The sequence below is a fragment of the Piliocolobus tephrosceles genome, chromosome 19 (genome assembly GCF_002776525.5).
Source record: "Piliocolobus tephrosceles isolate RC106 chromosome 19, ASM277652v3, whole genome shotgun sequence".
Classification (NCBI taxonomy): Eukaryota; Metazoa; Chordata; class Mammalia; order Primates; family Cercopithecidae; genus Piliocolobus; species Piliocolobus tephrosceles.
Window position 1 is genome coordinate 24,413,203 of NC_045452.1, and position 18,098 is coordinate 24,431,300.

Sequence of the window (18,098 nt, forward strand, 5' to 3'; positions counted from 1 at the left end):
TCTGCACCAGAACCCTGGCGGCTACGTGTGTTTTGGGCGCACCAGGCACCTTCCCTTGGGGCTTTAGCACTTGCTACTCTCTTGTTCTGGAACGTCCTGCCCGCAGATTTCTTTCTTTCTTTCTCTCTTTTTTTTGAGACGGAGTCTCGCTCTGTCTCGCTCTGTCGCCTGGGCTGGAGTGCAGTGGTGCGATCTCGGCTCACTGCAAGCTCCGCCACCTCCCGGGTTCACGCCATTCTCCTGCCTCAGCCTCCCTAGAAGCTGGGACTACAGGCGCCCGCCACCACGTCCGGCTAATTTTTTTGTATTTTTAGTAGAGACGGGGTTTCACCGTGTTCGCCAGGATGGTGACAATCTCCTGACCTCGTGCTCCGCCCGCCTCGGCCTCCCAAAGTGCTGGGATTACAGGCATGAGCCACCGCGCCCGGCCTTTTCTTTCTTTTTCTTTTTTTAAGACACAGACTTGCTCTCTCACCCAGGCTGGAGTGCAGTGGTACAATCTCGGCTCACTGTCACCTCAGCCACCTGGGTTCAAGCGATTCTCCTGCCTCAGACTCCTGAGTAGCTGGGATTATAGGTGCGCACCACCACACACAGCTAAATTTTGTATTTTTAGTAAAGAAGGGGTTTCACTATGTTGTCCAGCCTGGTCTCAAATGCCTGACCTCAGATTATCCACCCGCCTTGGCCTCCCAAAGTGCTGGGATTACAGGCGTGAGCCACCACGCCCAGCCCTTTTTTTGGGGGGGTGCTTTGGGAGGGGGATGGGACCTTGCTCTGTCAAAGAGGCTGGAGTGCAGTGGTATGATCATAGTTCACTGCAGTCTCAAATTCCTGGGTACATGTAATCCTCCTGACTCAGCCCCCTGAATACAGTATGCTAGGACTACAAGCACACATCAGCATGCCCGGCTCGTTTTTAAATTTTTTGTAGAGATGTGGTCTCACTCTGTTTCTTAGACTGGTCTCAAACTCCTGGCCTCAAGCAACCATCCTGTTTAGGCCTCCCAAAGCGCTGAGATTATAGGCATGACCCAGCATGCCCAGCCACTCTTGTCTATGAATGTCTTCCAGTCGGTGAGATCTTCCCTGACCCCCACTATCTAACAACTACAGTTCCTCACCCTACACACTGTTAAGCACTTTGTCTCCCATTTTTCTCCGTAATAGCACCAAGTAACACACTCAGGAGTTCCCTTGTCTCTTCTAGTGGTCTGTGTCCCATCACTGCAACGTGGGCTCCGTGATGGCAGACGCTTGTCTGTTTTGTTCACTGGGAGCCTGTTAAGATGTGTTAGGTGAAAAAAAAAAAAAAAAGATGTGTTAGGTGAATGAGGCTGGGCACGGTGGCTCATGCCTGTAATCTCAGCACTTTGGGAGGTCCAGTCAGGCAGATCATGAGGTCAGGAGATCAAGACCATCCTGGCTAACACAGTGAAATCCCGTCTCTACTACAAAGTACAAAAAATTAGCTGAGCGTGGTGGCGGGTGCCTGTAGTCCCAGCTACTTGGGAGGCTGAGATAGGAGAATGGCGTGAACCCAGGCAGGAGCTCTCAGTGAGCCAAGCTCGCACCACTGCACTCCAGCCTGGGTGACAGAGCGAGACTCCATCTCAAAAAAAAAAAAAAAAAAAAAAAAAGGTGTTGGGTGAATGAATGTGACTGCTGCCGGGTTCTGTTGGAGGGTGTTGTTTGTTTTTGAGATGCAGTCTCTCTCTGTTGCCCAGGCTGGAGGGTGGGTGCATTCTGAGAGTGTGTTATCAGGGCCATGCCTGCAGGATGCAAGGGACAGCCAACAGCAAGAGGGCAATGCAGGCTCCCCATGCCCCCTCAGGAAGGCTCGAAGCAGGGATGTCCTTGAGTTGACTGGACACGGGTTATAGTGAGCTCCTGGGAAGAACAGCTCTCACCAGCCAAGGGACATTCTCAGAGGGCCTGATGGCTGCTGACCTTCCCACCAGCCGGGGAATGAGACCCTCACCCTGAAGGGAGAGATTGGGTCTGGAATTGGTGGGTTCTTGGTCTCCCTGACTTCAAGAATGAAGCTGCAGACCTTGTGGTGAGTGTTACAGTTCTTACAGATGGTGTGTCTGGAGTTTGCTCCTTGTGACGTTCAGACGTGTTTGCAGTTTCTTCTTTCTGGTGGGTTTGTGATCTTGCTGGCTTCAGGAGTGAACTTGTAAACCTTTGCGGTGAGTGTCACAGCTCATAAAGACCACTAGTGCGTCCAGAGTTGTTCATTCCTTCCCGTTGGGTTCATGGTATTGCTGGCCTCAGGAGTGAAGCTGCAGACCTTCGCGGTGAGTGTTACAGCTCATAAAGGCAGCACAGACTGAAAGACTGAGGAACAGCAAAATTTTTTGAGAAAAGAGAAACAGCAAAAATCCCACAGCATGGAAGGAAAACCTGAGTGGGTTGCCGCCACTGACTAGGGCAGCCTGCTTTTATTTCCTGCCACTGACTAGGGCAGCCTGCTTTTATTTCCTTATCTGACCTCACTCACATCCCGCTGATTGGTCCATTCTACAGGGAGCTAATTGGTCCATTTTACAGAGAACTGATTGGTCTGTTTTACAGAGAGCTGATTGGTCCGTTTTTGACAGGATGCTGATTGGTGCGTTTACAATCCCTGAGCTAGACACAGGTTGCTGATTGGTGCATTTACAATCCTGAGCTAGACACAAAGTGCTGATTGGTGTATTTACAATCCTCCAGCGAGACATAAAAGTTCTCCACCTCCTCACCAGATTAGTTAGATACTGAGGGTGGATTGGTGCATCCACAAACCCCTAGCTAGACACAGAGTGCTGATGGGTGCATATACAATCCTCCAGTTAGACATAAAAGTTCTCCAAGTCCCCACCCTACTCAGGAGCCCAGCTGGCTTCGCCTAGTGGATGCCTTGGTGGGGCTACAGGTGGAGCTGCCTGTGAATCCTGCCGGGTGCTCCCACATGCCTCAGCCCTTAGGCTGTCAATGGGACCAGGTGCCGCGGAGCAGGGGGCGGCGCCGGTCGGGGAGGCTCCAGCATGGTGTGTTGCAGGTCCTGAGCCCTGCCCCTCCTGGAGGCAGCGAATTCCCATGAGAATTCCAGCGTGGCACAGGCGGGCCGGCAGTGCTGGGGGACCTGGCGCACCCTCTGCAGCTGCTGGCCTGGGTTCTCAGCCCCTCACTGTCCGGGGCCGGGTGCTCCGGGTGGGCCACTCTGAGTGCACACCCACCTGGAACTCAGGCTGGCACGTGAGTGCCCCGCAGCAGCCCCAGTTCCCGCCAGTGCCTCTCCCTCCACACCTCCCTGCAAGCATAGAGAGCCGGCTCCGGACTCAGCCAGCCCAGAGAGGGCCTCCCACAGTGCAGTGGTGGGCTGAAGGGCTCCTTAAGCGCAGCCAGAGTGGACACCCAGGCCAAGGAGGTGCGGAGAGCGAGTGAGGGCTGCTAGCACGTTGTCACCTCTCAGGATCGTGGTCGCTCAGTGGCAATCCTTGCCCGTCCAAACCCAGTGTGGGAGTCAGACCATGGTTTCCACCGCTTTGAAGTCATGAGGGCAGGGCGGGGAAGACAAGGAAAAGGCGGTGAGGGTGTGCCACGCGCATGAAGCATCAAGGAGGCCGGGCTGAGCTCAACAGGGTCCCAGTGATGGTGGTGACTGTTAATACACCAGCACCTTCCACGAGCAGAGGGCCCTCACGTCCGTTTCACAAATTGGGAAACTAACAGAGCCGTCTGGCGGCATTCCCAAGAACACAAGTAGCAATGCCGAATGGAGAGCAACATCAGATGGAGAGCAACACCAGACGGAGAGTAGTAATTCCTGTGGTAGTAATTCCCCTAGAAGATGTTTTGATGAGTTACTGAATAAATACGACAGCACAGTCTGATTTTTTTTTTTTTTTAATGGGGCCTCACTTTTGTCACCCAGGCTGGAGTACACTGGTGCGATCTCGGCTCACTGCAACCTCCACCTCCCGGGTTGAAGTGATTGTCCTGCCTCAGCCTCCCGAATATCTGGGATTACAGGTTCCAGCCACCACACCCAGCTAATTTTTGTATTTTTAGTGGAGACGGGGTTTTGCCGTGGTGGCCAGGCTGGTATTGAACTCCTGACTTCAGGTGATCTGCCTGCCTGGATCTCCCGACCTGCTGGGATTACAGGCATGAGCCACCACGCCTAGCCTGGAAATGGAAGTTTGACAGAGGTCATCAAGTTAAAATGAAGTTATTAGGGTGGGCTTTAATCCAGTATGACTGGTGTCCTCACAAAAAGGGGAAATTTGGACACAGAGACACACAGAGGAAAGATGATGTGAAAACACAGAGAGGGGTCAGGTGCGGTGACTCACGCTTGGAATCACAGCACTTAGGGAGGCTGAGGCAGGCAGATCACCTGAGATCAGGAGTTAGAGACCAGCCTGGCCATCATGGTAAAACCCCATCTCTGTTTAATATACAAAAAAAATTAGCTGGGCAAGGTGCCAGGCGCCTGTAATCTCAACTACTCAGGAGGCTGAGGCATGAGATTCACTTGAACCTGGAAGGCAGAGGTTGCAGTGAGCCAAGATCATAGTCATTGCACTCCAGCCTGGGCAACAGAGCAAGACTCCATCTCAAAAAAAAAAAAAAAAAAAAAAAAAAAGAATTGTACCAGCCCCTGAGAATCACCAAAGGTAGCAGAGCAGGGCCACGTCAAAGCCACAGAGTATAGAAGCCTCAGATGAAGTTCAAAGCCATACAGTCATAAGGCATGCTAGGAGTCGGTAACACAGCAAGTTAATATCTTTGGGAAGACATGCGCAGCTACAGTCATGGAATAAGATTCCTCCTGAGAGTGAAACTCTACAGTGAACACCAGCTACAGTACATTGAAGCAGACATTATGCAAACACTTCAAGAGAAAGGACACTTGCTCTCAGACCAGTGAAGCCGGTGGGGCCTCACTGTGATAGTCTCAATGTATCTGTAGGAAGAGTAGGTCAGTGGCTGGTCAGCATTAGATAAAACAGTCAACAAAGCCAGCTCCGGCTGTGCCCATAGCTCATGGCAACTCACTTCCTCCAGCTGCTTGGGCCAACATCCGTGGGTCATCCCTGACTCCTCCCACTCTCACAACACCCAGCAGCAAATTCTGCTGGCTCCACTTCAAAATGGATTCTGGGCCTGGCGCTGTGGTTCTCCCCTATAATCCCGGTACTTTCAGGGGCTGAGGAGGGTGGATCCCTTGAGGTCACGAGTTTGAAACCAGCCTGGCCAACATGATGAAACCCCATCTCTACTAAAAATACAAAAAATTAGCTGGGTGTGGTGGTGGGCAGCTGTAATCCCAGCTACTCGGGAAGCTGGGCCAGGAGAATGGCTTGAACCCGGGAGATGGAGGTTGCAGTGAGCCAAGATCATGCCATTGCACTCCACCCTGGGCAACAAGAGCGAAACTCTGACTCAGTAAATAAATAACCACGTCATTTCTATTTGATGTTCTCTCTGGATGTGTATATGCAAATTTCCCTTTTTCCTAAGGACACCCGTCATATTGGAATATGGCCCAGCCTGATGTCTTAATTTTAACTTGTTCACCTCTGAGAAGAACCTATCCCCAAATAAGATGACATTCTAAGGTAGTAGGAGTTGGAACTTCAACATGCGAATTTAGTGGGGGGAACAAGTCACAGCTCAAACCATTACAGTCCTACCCAATTGTGAGCTAACAATGGGTGCTATAGCTACTAAATTTGGTGTAATAGTGTGTGCCTGTAGTCCCAGCTACTCAGGAGGCTGAGGCAGGAGAATGGCTTGAACCTGGGAGGTGGAGGTTTCAGTGAGCCGAGATAATGCCATTGCACTCCACTCTGGGCAACAAGAGCGAAACTCCAACTCAATGAATAAGTAACCACATCATTTCTATTTGATGTTCTCTCTGGATATGTACATGCAAATTTCCCTTTTTCCTAAGGACACTCATCATATTGGAATAGGACCCAGCCTAATGTCTTAATTTTAACTTGTTTACCTCTGAGAAGAAACTATCCCCCGAATAAGATGACATTCTGAGGTAGTAGGAGTTGGAACTTCAACATGTGAATTTAGTTGGGGGAATGAGTCACGATTCAATCCATTACAGTCCTATCCAATTGTGAGCTAACAATGGGTGCTATTTTAAGCTACTAAATTTGGTGTAATAGTGTGTGCCTGTAGTCCCAGCCACTCAGGAGGCTGAGGCAAGAGGATGGCTTGAGCCCAGGAGTTCAAGGCTGCAGTGAGCTATGACTGCTCCACAGTACCCTAGTCTGGGTGATCTTGTCTCTCACAAAAAAAAAAAAAAAAAAAAACCCGGACCCCAACAAAAACAAAAAAAAACAGCCAGGCACCAACGCTCATGCTTGTAATTCCAGCACTTTGGGAGGCCGAGGTGGGTGGGTCACGAGGTCAGGAGATCAAGACCATCCTGGCTCACACAGTGAAACCCTGTCTCTACTAAAAATACAAAAAATTAGCCAGGTGTGGTGGGTGGGCCCCTGTAATCGCAGCTACCTGGGAGGCTGAGGCAGGAGCATCGCGTGAAAACTGGAAGGCAGAGGTTGCAGTGGGCCGAGATTGCGTCACTTCACTCCAGCCTGGGCGACAAGAGTGAAACTCTGTCTCAAAAAAAAAGGGCCAGGCACAGTGGCTCATGCTCCTAATCCCAGCACTTTGGAAGACCAAGGCAGGGGGATCACCTAAGGTCAGGAGTTCGAGATCAGCCTGGCTAACATGGTGAAATCCCTACATGTTAGCCTGGCTAACATGGTGAAGTCTCTACTAAATATACAAAATTAGCTGGACGTGGTGGCGCATGCCTGTCATCCCAGCTACTCTGGAGGCTGAGGCAGGAGAATCGCTTGAACCCAGGAGGCGGAGGTTGCAGTGAGCCAAGATCACAGCCATTGCACTCCACCCTGGGCAACAGAGCAAGACTCCATCTCCAGAAAAAAAAAAGAAAAAAAAAGAATTGTACTAGCCCCTGAGAATCACCAAAGGTAGCAGAGCAGGGCCAAGTCAAAGCTACAGAGTATAGAAGCCTCAGATGCAGTTCAAAGCCATACAATCGTAAGGAATCCTAGGAGTTGGTAACACAGCGAGTGAATATCTTTGGGTAGACATGCGCAGCTACAGTCGTGGAGTAAGATTCCTCCTGAGAGTGAAACTCTACAGTGAACACCAGCTACAGTGCATTGAAGCAGACATTATGCAAACACTTCAAGAGAAAGGACACTTGCTCTCAGACCAGCGAAGCCCATGGACCCTCGGTGTGACACTGTCAGTGTATCTGTAGGAAGAGTAAGTCAGTGGCTGGTCAGCATTAGATAAAACAGTCAACAAAGCCAGCTCTGGCTGTGCCCATAGCTCATGGCAACTCACTTCCTCCAGCTGCTCGGGCCAACATCCGTGGGTCATTCATGACTCCTCAGACTCTCACAACATCCAGCAGCAAATCCTGTTGGCTCCACTTCAAAATGGATTCTAGGCCTGGCGCTGTGGTTCTCCCTTGTAATCCCGGTACTTTGAGGGGCTGAGGAGGGTGGATGACTTGAGGTCAGGAGTTTGAAAGCAGCCCCTGGCCAACATGATGCAACCTTATCTCTACCAAAAATACAAAAAATTAGCCGAGTGTGGTGGTGGGCGCCTGGAATCCCAGCTACTCAGGAGGCTGAGGCAGGAGAATGGCTTGAACCCGGGAGGCAGAGGTTGCAGTGAGCTGAGATGGTGTCACTGCACTCCAACCTGGGCGACAAAGCGAGACCTTGTCTCAAAAGGTTCTAAGAAATCCGGGGGGGAAGAAAAAGTAGAGAAAGGACATTAAAAATACAGCTGATCCTTAGATATGTAAAAAGTGATTAAGCCAATTTATAAAAAGAAAAAAAATTCTAAGCACTGTAAGATACAATTTCTCACCTATCAAATTGACACAATTTCAAAGACTGGATACTGTCATCTGCCAAGGCCATAGGGAAGGAGGCAAGCTTGTCTAGTGCAGGAGGAAAGCAGAATAAGACAGTCTGGTGATGCAGAAACATCTAGAAAATGACAAATGTGTTTAGCTTTTGCCCTGACTCTCCCACCGCTGGGAAGTTATCTCACGGTTATCTCTGCTAGTCATTGGAGCATCGTCTGTAAAGCAAAACATGGGAAAGTTTCCAATATTCTCTCTGTAGAAGGTAGACAAATACAACCGTGGAGTAGTCACCCAGCAGAAGACTTCACAAGTATAAAAAAGAATGAGGCAGCTTTGTGATTTCTTTTCTTTTCTTTTTTTTTTTTTTTACAAATACAGGAGAAGCTCAGGAATATATTGCTAAGGTGCAGAACAGTGTATATAGCCAACCTCCTTTTTATTCTTTGAGATGGGGTATCACTCTATCACCCAGGCTGGAGTGCAGTGGCGCAATCTCAGCTCACGCAACCTCTGCCTCCCGGGTTCCAGCGACTCTCCTGCCTCAGCCTCCAGAGTAGCTGGGATTACAGGCATGCGCCACCACGCCTGGCTAATTTTTGTATTTTTTAGTAGAGACAGGGTTTTGCCATGTTGACCAGGCTGGTCTTGAACCCCTGACCTCAGGTGATCCGCCCGCCTTGGCCTCCCAAAGTGGTGAATTACAGGTGTGAACCACCACATCCAGCCAAAGAGGAAGTTTCTTAAAGCCGGTGGTGAAAATAGGGTGGACAGGGACAGGGTAAAAACAAACTAGCTTTATTGGGCACCGTAGCTCATGCCCGTAATCCCAGCACTTTGGGAGGCTGAAGTGGGCAGATCACTTGAGCTCAGGAGTTTGAGTCCAGCCTGGGCAACATGGTGAAACCCTGTCTCTACCAAAAATACAAAAATTAGGCCAGACACAGTGGCTCACGCCTGTATTCCCAACACTTGGGGAGGTGGAGGCAGGCGGATCACTTGAGGTCAGGAGTTTGAGACAAGCCTGGCCAATGGGGTGAAACCTCGTCTCTACTAAAAATACAAAAAGTAGCCAGGCCTGGTGGCGCACACCTGTAATCCCAGCTACTTAGGAGGCTGAGGCAGGAGAATTGCTTGAACCTGAGAGGTGGAGAATGCAGTGAGGCACAGTCACACCACTGCACTCCAGCCTGGGCAACAGAGCCAACTCTGTCTCAAAAATAATAAAATAAAATAAAATAACTCAATGAAAATGAAAATACAGCATGTCAAATTATATGGAACACAGCTAAAAATTTTTTTAGAAAGTTAGAGCGTCAGGCCCGTGTGGTGGCTCATTCCTGTAATCCCAGCACTCTGAGAGGCTAAGGTGGGAGGATTGCTTAAGCCAAGGAGTTCAAGACTCAATCTCTACAAAAAAAATCAAAAATTAGCCAGGCATGGTGGTGCATGCCTATAGTCTCAGCTACTTGGAAGGCTGAGGTAGGAGGATCATTGGAGCCCAGGAGATCAAGGCTCCAGTGAGCCGTTACTGCGCCACTGCAGTCAGCCTGGGCAACAGAATGAGACCCTGTCTCAAAAGAAAAAGAAAAGAAAATTAGAGCATTAAATGCACGTATTGAAGCTGGGTATAGTGGCCCATGCCTGTAGTTCCAACTACTCTGGAGACCGAGGTGGAAGGATTACTTGAGCCTGGGAGTTTGAGGCTGCAGTGAACTGTGACTGTGCCACGGCACTTCAGGCTGGGTGACAGAGCAAGACCTTTTCTCTAAAAAGAAAAATAACTGGCCAGGCCCAGTGGCTCACACCTGTAATCCCAGTACTATGGGAGGCCGAAGCAGGTGAATCACTTGAGGTCAGGAGTTCGAGACCAGCCTGACCAACATGATGAAGCCCCATCTCTACTAAAAATACAAAAATTAGCCGGGCACAGTGGCACATGCCTGTAATCCCAGCTACTTGGGAGGCTGAGGCGGAAGAATTGCTTGAGCCTAGGAGGCAGAGGTTGCAGTCAGCTGAGATTGCACCACTGCACTCCAGCCTGGGTGACAGAGCGAGACTCTGTCTCAAAAAAGAAAAGAAAGAGAGAGAGAGGAAAGAAAGAAAAGAAAGAGAGAGAGAGAGGAAAGAAAGAAAAGAAAGAGAGAAAGAAAGAAAGAGAGAGAGAAAGACCTCTATCTCTCCCAAAAAAAAAAAATTGTTTAAAGATTAGCTGGGCATCGTGGTCCGTTCCTGTAGCCCTAGCTACTTGGGAGATTGAAGTGAGGATCCCTTGAACCCAGGTGTTCAAGGCTACAGTGAGTAATGATTGCACCACTGCTCTTCAGCCTGGGTGACAGAGCAAGACCCTGTACCAAAAAAAAAAAAAAGTAAAGCAAAGCAAAACACGCTCGTTAACACTCTCATTAATGACTGTACATTTTGGCCGGGGAGGTGGCTCACGTCTGTAATCCCAGCAATTTGGGAGACTGAGGCAGGGGGATCACCTGAGGTCAGGAGTTTGAGACCAGCCTGGCCTATGGCGAAACCCCATCTCCACTAAAAATACAAACATTAGCCGGGCGTGGTGGAGGGCGCCTGTAATCCCAGCTACTCCGGAGGCTGCGGCAGGAAAATCTCTGGAACCCGGGAGGCGGAGGCTGCAGTGAGCCGAGATCTCGCCACTGCACTCCAACGTGGGCGACAGAGCGAGACTACGCCTCAAAAAAATAAATAAATGACCGTACATTTCAGTGTACACATATTTGCTAGCCCCCCATGTTTGTTTGTCTTTAAATCTAATGTTCTTCACGGTGAAACCCTGTCTCTACTAAATATAAAAATCAGCTGGGCGTGGTGTCACATATCTGTAATCCCAGCTACTCGAGAGGAAGAGGCAGGAGAATCGCTTGAACCTGGGAGGCGGAGGATGCGGTGAGCCGAGATCGTGCCACTGCACTCAAGCCTGGGCAACAAGAGTAAATGTCTGTCTCACCAAAAAAAATAAAAATAAAAAAATAAATAAATCTAATGTTCTTGGCCATGTCTATTCCAGGATCCAGTCCAGGATACCACACTGCATTTAGTGTCAGTGATTGTTTTTATTTCACTGACTTAGCTTGGGGGCCTTGTCTTGCTGATGAAGGAGGAACTCCTGGGAAACATTTCTGTCTCACAAGTGGTTATGTGAACACTTCATACACTCCTATCTCTCTGGATGCGGCTACTATGTTACCATAAATAAGGGGTGAGAAGATAAGATCTTAAGAATTCCCGCCAGAATCCACACCCTCCCCCACCCCTGCTTGCTGCTGCTTTTGTGAGCCCTTTTAGGGAGGCTGGGAGAGGAAGTTCTTAGCAGTTCTCAGCCAATTCAACCTGCAGACATTGATTGAGGCCCTACTGTGTGCAAGGTCCTCTAGTAGACGCTATTGGAAAAAACAAAGTCGAGTGAAACCTTTTTCTGCTTTTTAGGGCAGACATTCAGCCAGAGAGGCAGCCAGACCCAATGGACTGCCACACCAGGTAGCGGTGAGAGGCAGGTGGCAGCAGCAGTAATGGAGATGGGGAGATGCGTTTCACCTGGGAGGATCGTAGAGCGCCTCCTGGAGCAGGTGATTCTGAACCATGCCTTACAAGAAGGGTATGATTTCAATGGTAAAGGCAAAGGGGAACCGTGGTCTGGGCTGAAGGAACTGCGTAAGCAAGGATACAGGAGTGTGAAAATTGGGAGCAGGTGCATAGAATAGGTATCCCAACATTCCTGGAGCTGAATGTGGTATAAAGGAGAGAGGGCCCCAGAGAAGCCTTTCCATGCCGGCGCAGGAATCCACCTCCCTCCAGCAGGCGGTGAGAAGCACCGGAGACTCCCACACAGGGAAGGAAGATCGGAGCTACGGCTGAGCTTCGGGGGGAGCTGGTGGCATGGCGCGAAGTGATTTCTCTTGTCTTCTTGGGGTGACGACAAGCCAGCCCACGGGGTGGGAGGAGGGGAGGGTCACAGGAATGGAAGTGAGGAGAGGCAGGTGGGGAAAGGCCCAGGTGTGATAACAGGATGTGAGTGTGAAGATGAAGATGGGGGGATGGAAGTGGAGGGACTGAGGCCACGAATAGTCTGGACAGAGACAGGGCTGGATGTGTCTGTGTTGAAGGGGCTGGTGGAGCCACAACAGATTGAGGTGAAGATGCCGGAACTCAGGTCCCCATCCCGGGGTCAGGCTGGAGCCTGGTGCCCAGGCATAAATTTGGTGTAATCAGTGAAGAGGGGGTGCCGATGGGTCCTCAAGGCAGAAGAGGAAAGAGACCAACCCACCTCACAGGGGTTCATGTCTCAATGCCTCTGTCACCCCAGGACCTTTAAAACGGCTGTGGCTGCTCCCCAGGCCTGGTCCCGCGAGGACGTGGGGGCGGCCGTCAGGACTACCCAGGGATTGGGACCCTGCTGGCTTCCAGCCGGTGGGCGCGGACAAGGTGGTGCAAACGCGGGGCCTGGCGGGTGTGGCGGGGGCCTTCCTGGGGTGGAGCCGGCGGAGTGGAAGCAGGGCCCGCCAGGGCGCGCCGGCAGGGTGGTGAGAAGGCGGGGTCTTCTGAACGCGGACGGGGACTGTTGGAGTTGCAGGGCCTGCGTGGGGTGGGGCGGGGCGGCCTAGGGGCGGGGCCGGCGGCCACCGGAGCGGGGCCGGCCAGGGCGCAGAGAGGGCGGGGTGAAGGCGGGGCGTGAGGGGTGGAGGCGTGGCCTGCATGGGGCGGGGCGGGGCGGGAGAGACTAGAGGCAGGGCCTGGAAGTGCGGGCGTCTCTCCCCTCCGGCGACTGAGCCAGGTGTGAGGGAGTAACGGCCGCGCATTCGCGGGAAAAGAGCGATGGGTGAGAACGCCGCACCAGGTATCCTTAGACTCCAGTGGGACTAGGAGGCCTCGAGCGAGCGCCCCGCTGCCCACCCACCTGATTGGGACTGTGGAGGAGGGCGGGATGGAGTGGAGGGTTCGCCGACTGCACTGCGTCGCCCTCCTGGGTGTCGCAGCTCCTTCCTCGGCAGTCCCGGGGCGTGAGAGCGAGACCGGCCGGGAGGTAGGGGCCCCGGGACGCGGCCGCACGTGGCCTCACAGGGTTCCAGGAGCCCCTGAGTTAGCCGAACATGCGCGTGGGTGTCGGGGGCGCGCAGGTCTCCAGCCCGGCAGGGATGGCGGAGGCTGCCAGCTCTGGGGGCGGCGGTGGGTCCTGGAGTCCCACCGCCTGCCTTAAATTTCCACTCCTTCACTGTCGCCCAGTGTGATCTTGGGCATGTACTGCAGCTCCCGGTGCCTCAGTTTCCCGCTCTGTGGAGTGAGAGTGACAGTGGTCCCACCTGCTGCATGTGTGAGGGTTTGGCACCCCTCTGGCCCTAGGGAAAGGCTAAGGAAACTGGCTGTTTACTCTGTTTACTCCGGTTTTACAGGAAAGGAAACTGAGTCTCAAGACAGTTTAGTACTTTATCCAAGGTCACCCAGCCTGCAAGTGGTAGGGTCCGGGCATGACCAGCGCACCTGCCCCAGCACATTCTAGAAGGTTCTGCCCCAGTTTAAGTGGGTGCATGCTGTGAGGCCTGTCTCAGGTTTTTCTGACTTAGCTTATCTTTCCCTCCTCTGGGAGTCTCCACACCCATGTCTGGCTCTATCTCCCCATAACCTTCTGGGGGCAACTGAAGGTCTGAGTCTCTCTGGACATGACCCCTGCAAGCACAGCAGGCAGAGATAAGGGGCTCCGGGAGCACCAGCCTCATGGATGAATGACAAGGAATGAAAGACCCAGCTCTGTCTTTCAGGTCTGATCTCTGAGCTGAAGCTGGCTGTGCCCTGGGGCCACATCGCAGCCAAAGCCTGGGGCTCTCTGCAGGGCCCTCCAGTTCTCTGCCTGCACGGCTGGCTGGACAATGCCAACTCCTTCGACAGACTCATCCCTCTTCTCCCGCAAGGTGTGAGGCTGGGGCTGAAGGGAAGTCCAGGGGGAAAGTGGGCAAGAAGATGAGGGGGGAGGTCTGCAGGGGAGTGAGGAGGGCGGGGAGACAACTGGCATAGACACCTCTTCCTACCCTCCAACCTGCTTCTCTCCGTTTCAGACTTTTATTACGTTGCCATGGATTTCGGAGGTCATGGGCTCTCGTCCCATTACAGCCCAGGTGTCCCATATTACCAACAGACTTTTGTGAGTGAGATCCGAAGAGTTGTGGCAGGTAAGAAGCAGTGTATTTTTCGGCATGGGGTTGCTCTGGGACACCCCCTGTTATCACTGGAGTGGAGGTAGGATCCAGGAGGCTGCACTGGCCTGGGAGTGGGGCCTGGGCTCTGGCCCCAGGTCTGCCAGCAATTCACGGGAGATCTTAGGAAAGTTGAAGAGTTTGCTTCCTCCTGTGGTTCCCCCAAGCTGGTCTCCTGGGTGGACACTCCAGATGCTGGGAAGGGATTTCCTGAGCCCGGGAAGTAGAAGTGAAAGGGCGGGCTGAGCCTGTGCACAGCCGGACGTTCTGGCTCCTTATGTTTCCAGACTTGAAATGGAATCGATTCTCCATTCTGGGCCACAGCTTCGGTGAGTACACTGACCAGCAGCCAAGTGGGCCTGGAGTAGGGCTGGGAGGGAAGGATAGGAGCTGCCGCCCCACCGCTTTCCCCTGCGCTTATGAGATCTGCAAAGAGAGATGAGAGCATCAGAGATTGACCACTGTACCCTCTAAACTCAGGCAACTGCTGCAAGGGACACAGAGATGAGGGAAATGTGGTCTTTTGAGTGGTCGGGTCTGATGAAGGGGCCATTGCGGCCCAGATACTGAGCCCCCAGCCACCCATATGGAGCCCCCCTCTCCCTCCGCCACTGGTGGGAAGAAGCTTTAGGGTTTGCAGCTGGGGAGGGAGTGAGGGAATGTCACTCAACGGCTCTTTGGTCCCCCAGGTGGCATTGTGGGCGGAATGGTGAGTAGATGGCTTTGTGTGGCCAACTGGGGGTCCCTTGGGTGGAGTAGGGAGGGGAGCACAGAGGAGGAAGGAGAAGGCACCTGGGACAAGGAAGTGCCTCCTCCTGTCACAGTAATAGTCATTATGCCAGGAAGTTGGTGTAAACGGTGGAAACTGGTAGAGTTAATGTTTTCACGCCCCCATACCCTGTCCCAGAGCACCCTGGAGTCCAGCCATCACCAGGGTCTGGAGTTCAGTGCTAGGTGCAGACTTGGGGGTGGTGGGGGAAGGCACACCATAGGACAGAATATTCTCCTTCTGGCCCCTTGGTCAGCACCCACCCCCTAGCCTAAAAGATGTTTCCGGGAGCTCCAGGGTCCCCTGGGAAAGGTGGGCGTGTCCTTTCCTCCTTCCCCCTATTCATTCTCCCCTTCTGCTGTCCTCACAGTTTTCCTGTATGTTCCCCGAGATGGTGAATAAACTTATCTTGTTGGACTCGCCACTACTTCTCCTGGAATCGAATGTGAGAAGCGGGGCTTTCATGCATGCTGTCATTAGGGAGACCTGGACCCCGGGCAGTGCTCTCAGCCCTGTCTCCTTCGGTGGACACTAGGGAAGCAGGAGGAGGCGGCAGAGGGTGGGAAAGGAGGGGAGTCAGGGACCCGCTCTCCACCAGAGGACAGCTTTCTGCTGCTTATACCCCTAGGGGTGGTCAGGAGAAGGGGTGTGGGGGACCCCTTGGAAACTGGATGTGTGGCTTGGGATCTGCAGAATGCCAGGCTGATGATGCAGTGGCAGGCGGTGGAAGAAGGCAGGAGCCATGGGTGGAGGATGTAGGGCACACAGCTGGGCAGGCGCACTGCACTCACACCCAGTCGAATGCCTTTGCACTGTGTACACATTGCACCACCACACATGACAGCCCTAAAAGTGAACTGATGGAACAAGTACTGACCCCTCTGGCCACCACTACCCATAACCAGTACTGTCCCTGCATCTGAGTCCTGGCCTGGTTGTTACCTGCTGGGTGACCCTTGGCAAGTTACTTTGCCTCTCCGGGCCTTAGTTCCCACACCTGTAAAATGAGGTTGGGCTCCATGACCTGGCCAGCCCTGACATCCTGTCATTTTCTTGCCAAGGTCTCAGCCTCTCAGTTGGGACACAACTCCCGTCAGTTTCAGTTTTTTTGTCCATAGAAGGACCACAGATCGGCCAGATGCGGTGGCTCACGCCTGTAATCCCAGCAGTTTGGGAGGCCAAGGCGGGCGGGTCATCTGAGGTCAGGAGTTCGAGACCAGCCTGATCAACATGGAGAAACCCTGTCTCTACTGAAAATACAAGATTAGCTGGGCGTGGTGGCGCATGCCTGTAATCCCAGCTACTCGGGAGGCTAAGGCAGGAGAATCACTTGAACTGAGGAGGAGGAGGTTGTGGTGAATTGAGATCGCGCCATTGCACTCCAGCCTGGGCAACAAAAGTGAAACTCCATCTCCAAAAAAAAAAAACAACGACCACAGATGCCATCAGGGCAAGAATCATGCCCATCTCTCTGTCACCACTCCCCGAATCCTGGCACCTAGGAAGGGCTCAGTAAATGTTCCTTGCATGAGCTCAGCTAGCACAGGGACTGTTGTGAGGATCCAGTTCACAGATGGCAGGCAGCACACACTCCCTTCTTTCTGCATTTCACCCACTGAATTGACAAGCGCAGTGCCCCCGGGGGCTTCCTCCGGGGTGAGTCAAGAGGGGCATTTGTTCCTCTTGTCCTCCATTCTCAGGGTGGGTGGATGGGAGTTGCCCCCTCTGCAGCCCCAGGCAGTGGGCCCGAGGCTGTCCTCACAGAGTGAGCCACGCATCCTGGGGGAGCTTGGAAATGCCAGAACGGTGCCCTTTCCGCCACTCCCTTTCTGCCACTGAGAATGATGGCATTTGTTGAACCAGAAGAAATCGCCAACCCCGATGGTTCATGGCCTCTGGACCCTAATTTCATGCCTTTGCAAAGCACTCAGCAGTTGACACAGATTCCCCTTCCTCCCATCATTCCACCTGATCTCTTCAACTGTCCCTGGCTGCAGGCAAGACCAGGCTGGCTGTGACTGAGACGAAGCAGACTCGTTCAGAATCGCGGGGCTGACTAGCCAGGGCTGGGTCTGTGCCCTTTGCCGAGAGGGGCTCAGCGAGAGCAGAGGGCAGGGCTGGGAGGGGCGGAGGCCTGGTCTGCAGCCTGGATCCCTGCCCACCCAGCCAGCTGTGCCTCCTTAGGAAGTGGAGAACTTGCTGACCTACAAGCGGAGAGCCATAGAGCACATGCTGCAGGTAGAGGCCTCCCAGGAGCCCTCGAGCGTGTTAAGCCTGAAGCAGCTGCTGCAGAGGTGAGTTCCTGGTGTGGATGGGGAGCTGTGGGGTCCATGGGAGGACACCCTGTGAGACGTGGGGAAGCTTCTCTCTCCCTCTCACCCAACAAGCCTGTCTCTCTCTAGGGTCAGGCTGAGCACCAGGCTTCCCAGGGTCTTCAGGGACATTATCTCCTTTCCCTCCGCCCCTGCTCCAGCCATGCCCCTTCCTTACTCCAATACCCTCCCCACACCTCTCAGCTCCCACCTCTCCCCGAGCACACGCTGCTTCCACACCTTCTCTCCCCTCTGGGACTCCAGCCTGGACTCCCTTAGCTGGAATTCTCCCCTGTGCTTGCTCACTGGCTTCCCCACTCCTGGGGGCCTCAGCTGGGAACTCTGCCCTGACACCCCCAGGCGAGCTGTCCCTCCCTGCTCTGCAGGTAACCACACTGTCCAGTAAGAGCCTACTGACTCCCCTGTTTCCCGAGGCCTGTGATCCCCACAGCCCCCATTATGGCTGACGTGGTCATGTTTGTGCCTCCCGCATCTGGTGGTGGGCCTGGTGGGTCGGAGCTCCACACATATTTGTTGTCTGAAGGAGGAGAAGCCCCCCACTTCGCCACCACACGCACGCGCACACACACACCCTGCCGCTGTAAACATGCCATGGAAACACGGGACACAGTCCAGGCGCAGTGGCTCACACCTGTAATCCCCGCACACTGGGAAGCTGAGGTGGAAGACAGCTTGAGTCCAGGAGTAGAGACCAGCGTTAGCAACATAGTGAGACCCTGTATCAAAAAAAAAAAAAAAAAATTAGCTGGTCACGGTGGCACACGCCTGTGGTCCCAGCTACTCGGCACCCTTAGTTGGGAGGATTGTGCAGCCCCAGGAGGTCGAGGCTGTGGAGACCCATGATCATGCCACTGCACTCCAGC

The 18,098-nt window shown here is 53.1% G+C and overlaps 2 protein-coding genes across 6 annotated transcripts in view; one reads left to right on the plus strand and one right to left on the minus strand.

Moving 5' to 3' along the window:
• RRP7A (ribosomal RNA processing 7 homolog A) overlaps positions 1–18,098 on the minus strand; it is a 70,035-nt gene that overhangs the window by 24,348 nt on the left and 27,589 nt on the right. The gene's annotated exons all lie outside the window — the stretch shown is intronic.
• LOC111549122 (serine hydrolase-like protein) overlaps positions 12,630–18,098 on the plus strand; it is a 6,272-nt gene continuing 803 nt past the window's right edge. The window contains exons 1-7 of one of the 3 annotated variants that reach the window (XM_026449457.1): positions 12,630–12,782; positions 13,702–13,851; positions 13,996–14,109; positions 14,421–14,462; positions 14,823–14,842; positions 15,273–15,347; positions 17,087–17,196. In XM_026449457.1, coding sequence (XP_026305242.1) covers positions 12,761–12,782; positions 13,702–13,851; positions 13,996–14,109; positions 14,421–14,462; positions 14,823–14,842; positions 15,273–15,347; positions 17,087–17,196 — 533 coding nt within the window. In that variant the 5' untranslated portion in view covers positions 12,630–12,760. Of the gene's footprint in view, positions 12,783–13,701; positions 13,852–13,995; positions 14,110–14,420; positions 14,463–14,822; positions 14,843–15,272; positions 15,348–16,899; positions 17,197–18,098 lie in introns of those variants that run through there. The other 2 variants (XM_026449459.1, XM_026449458.1) reach the window with 2 other exon arrangements.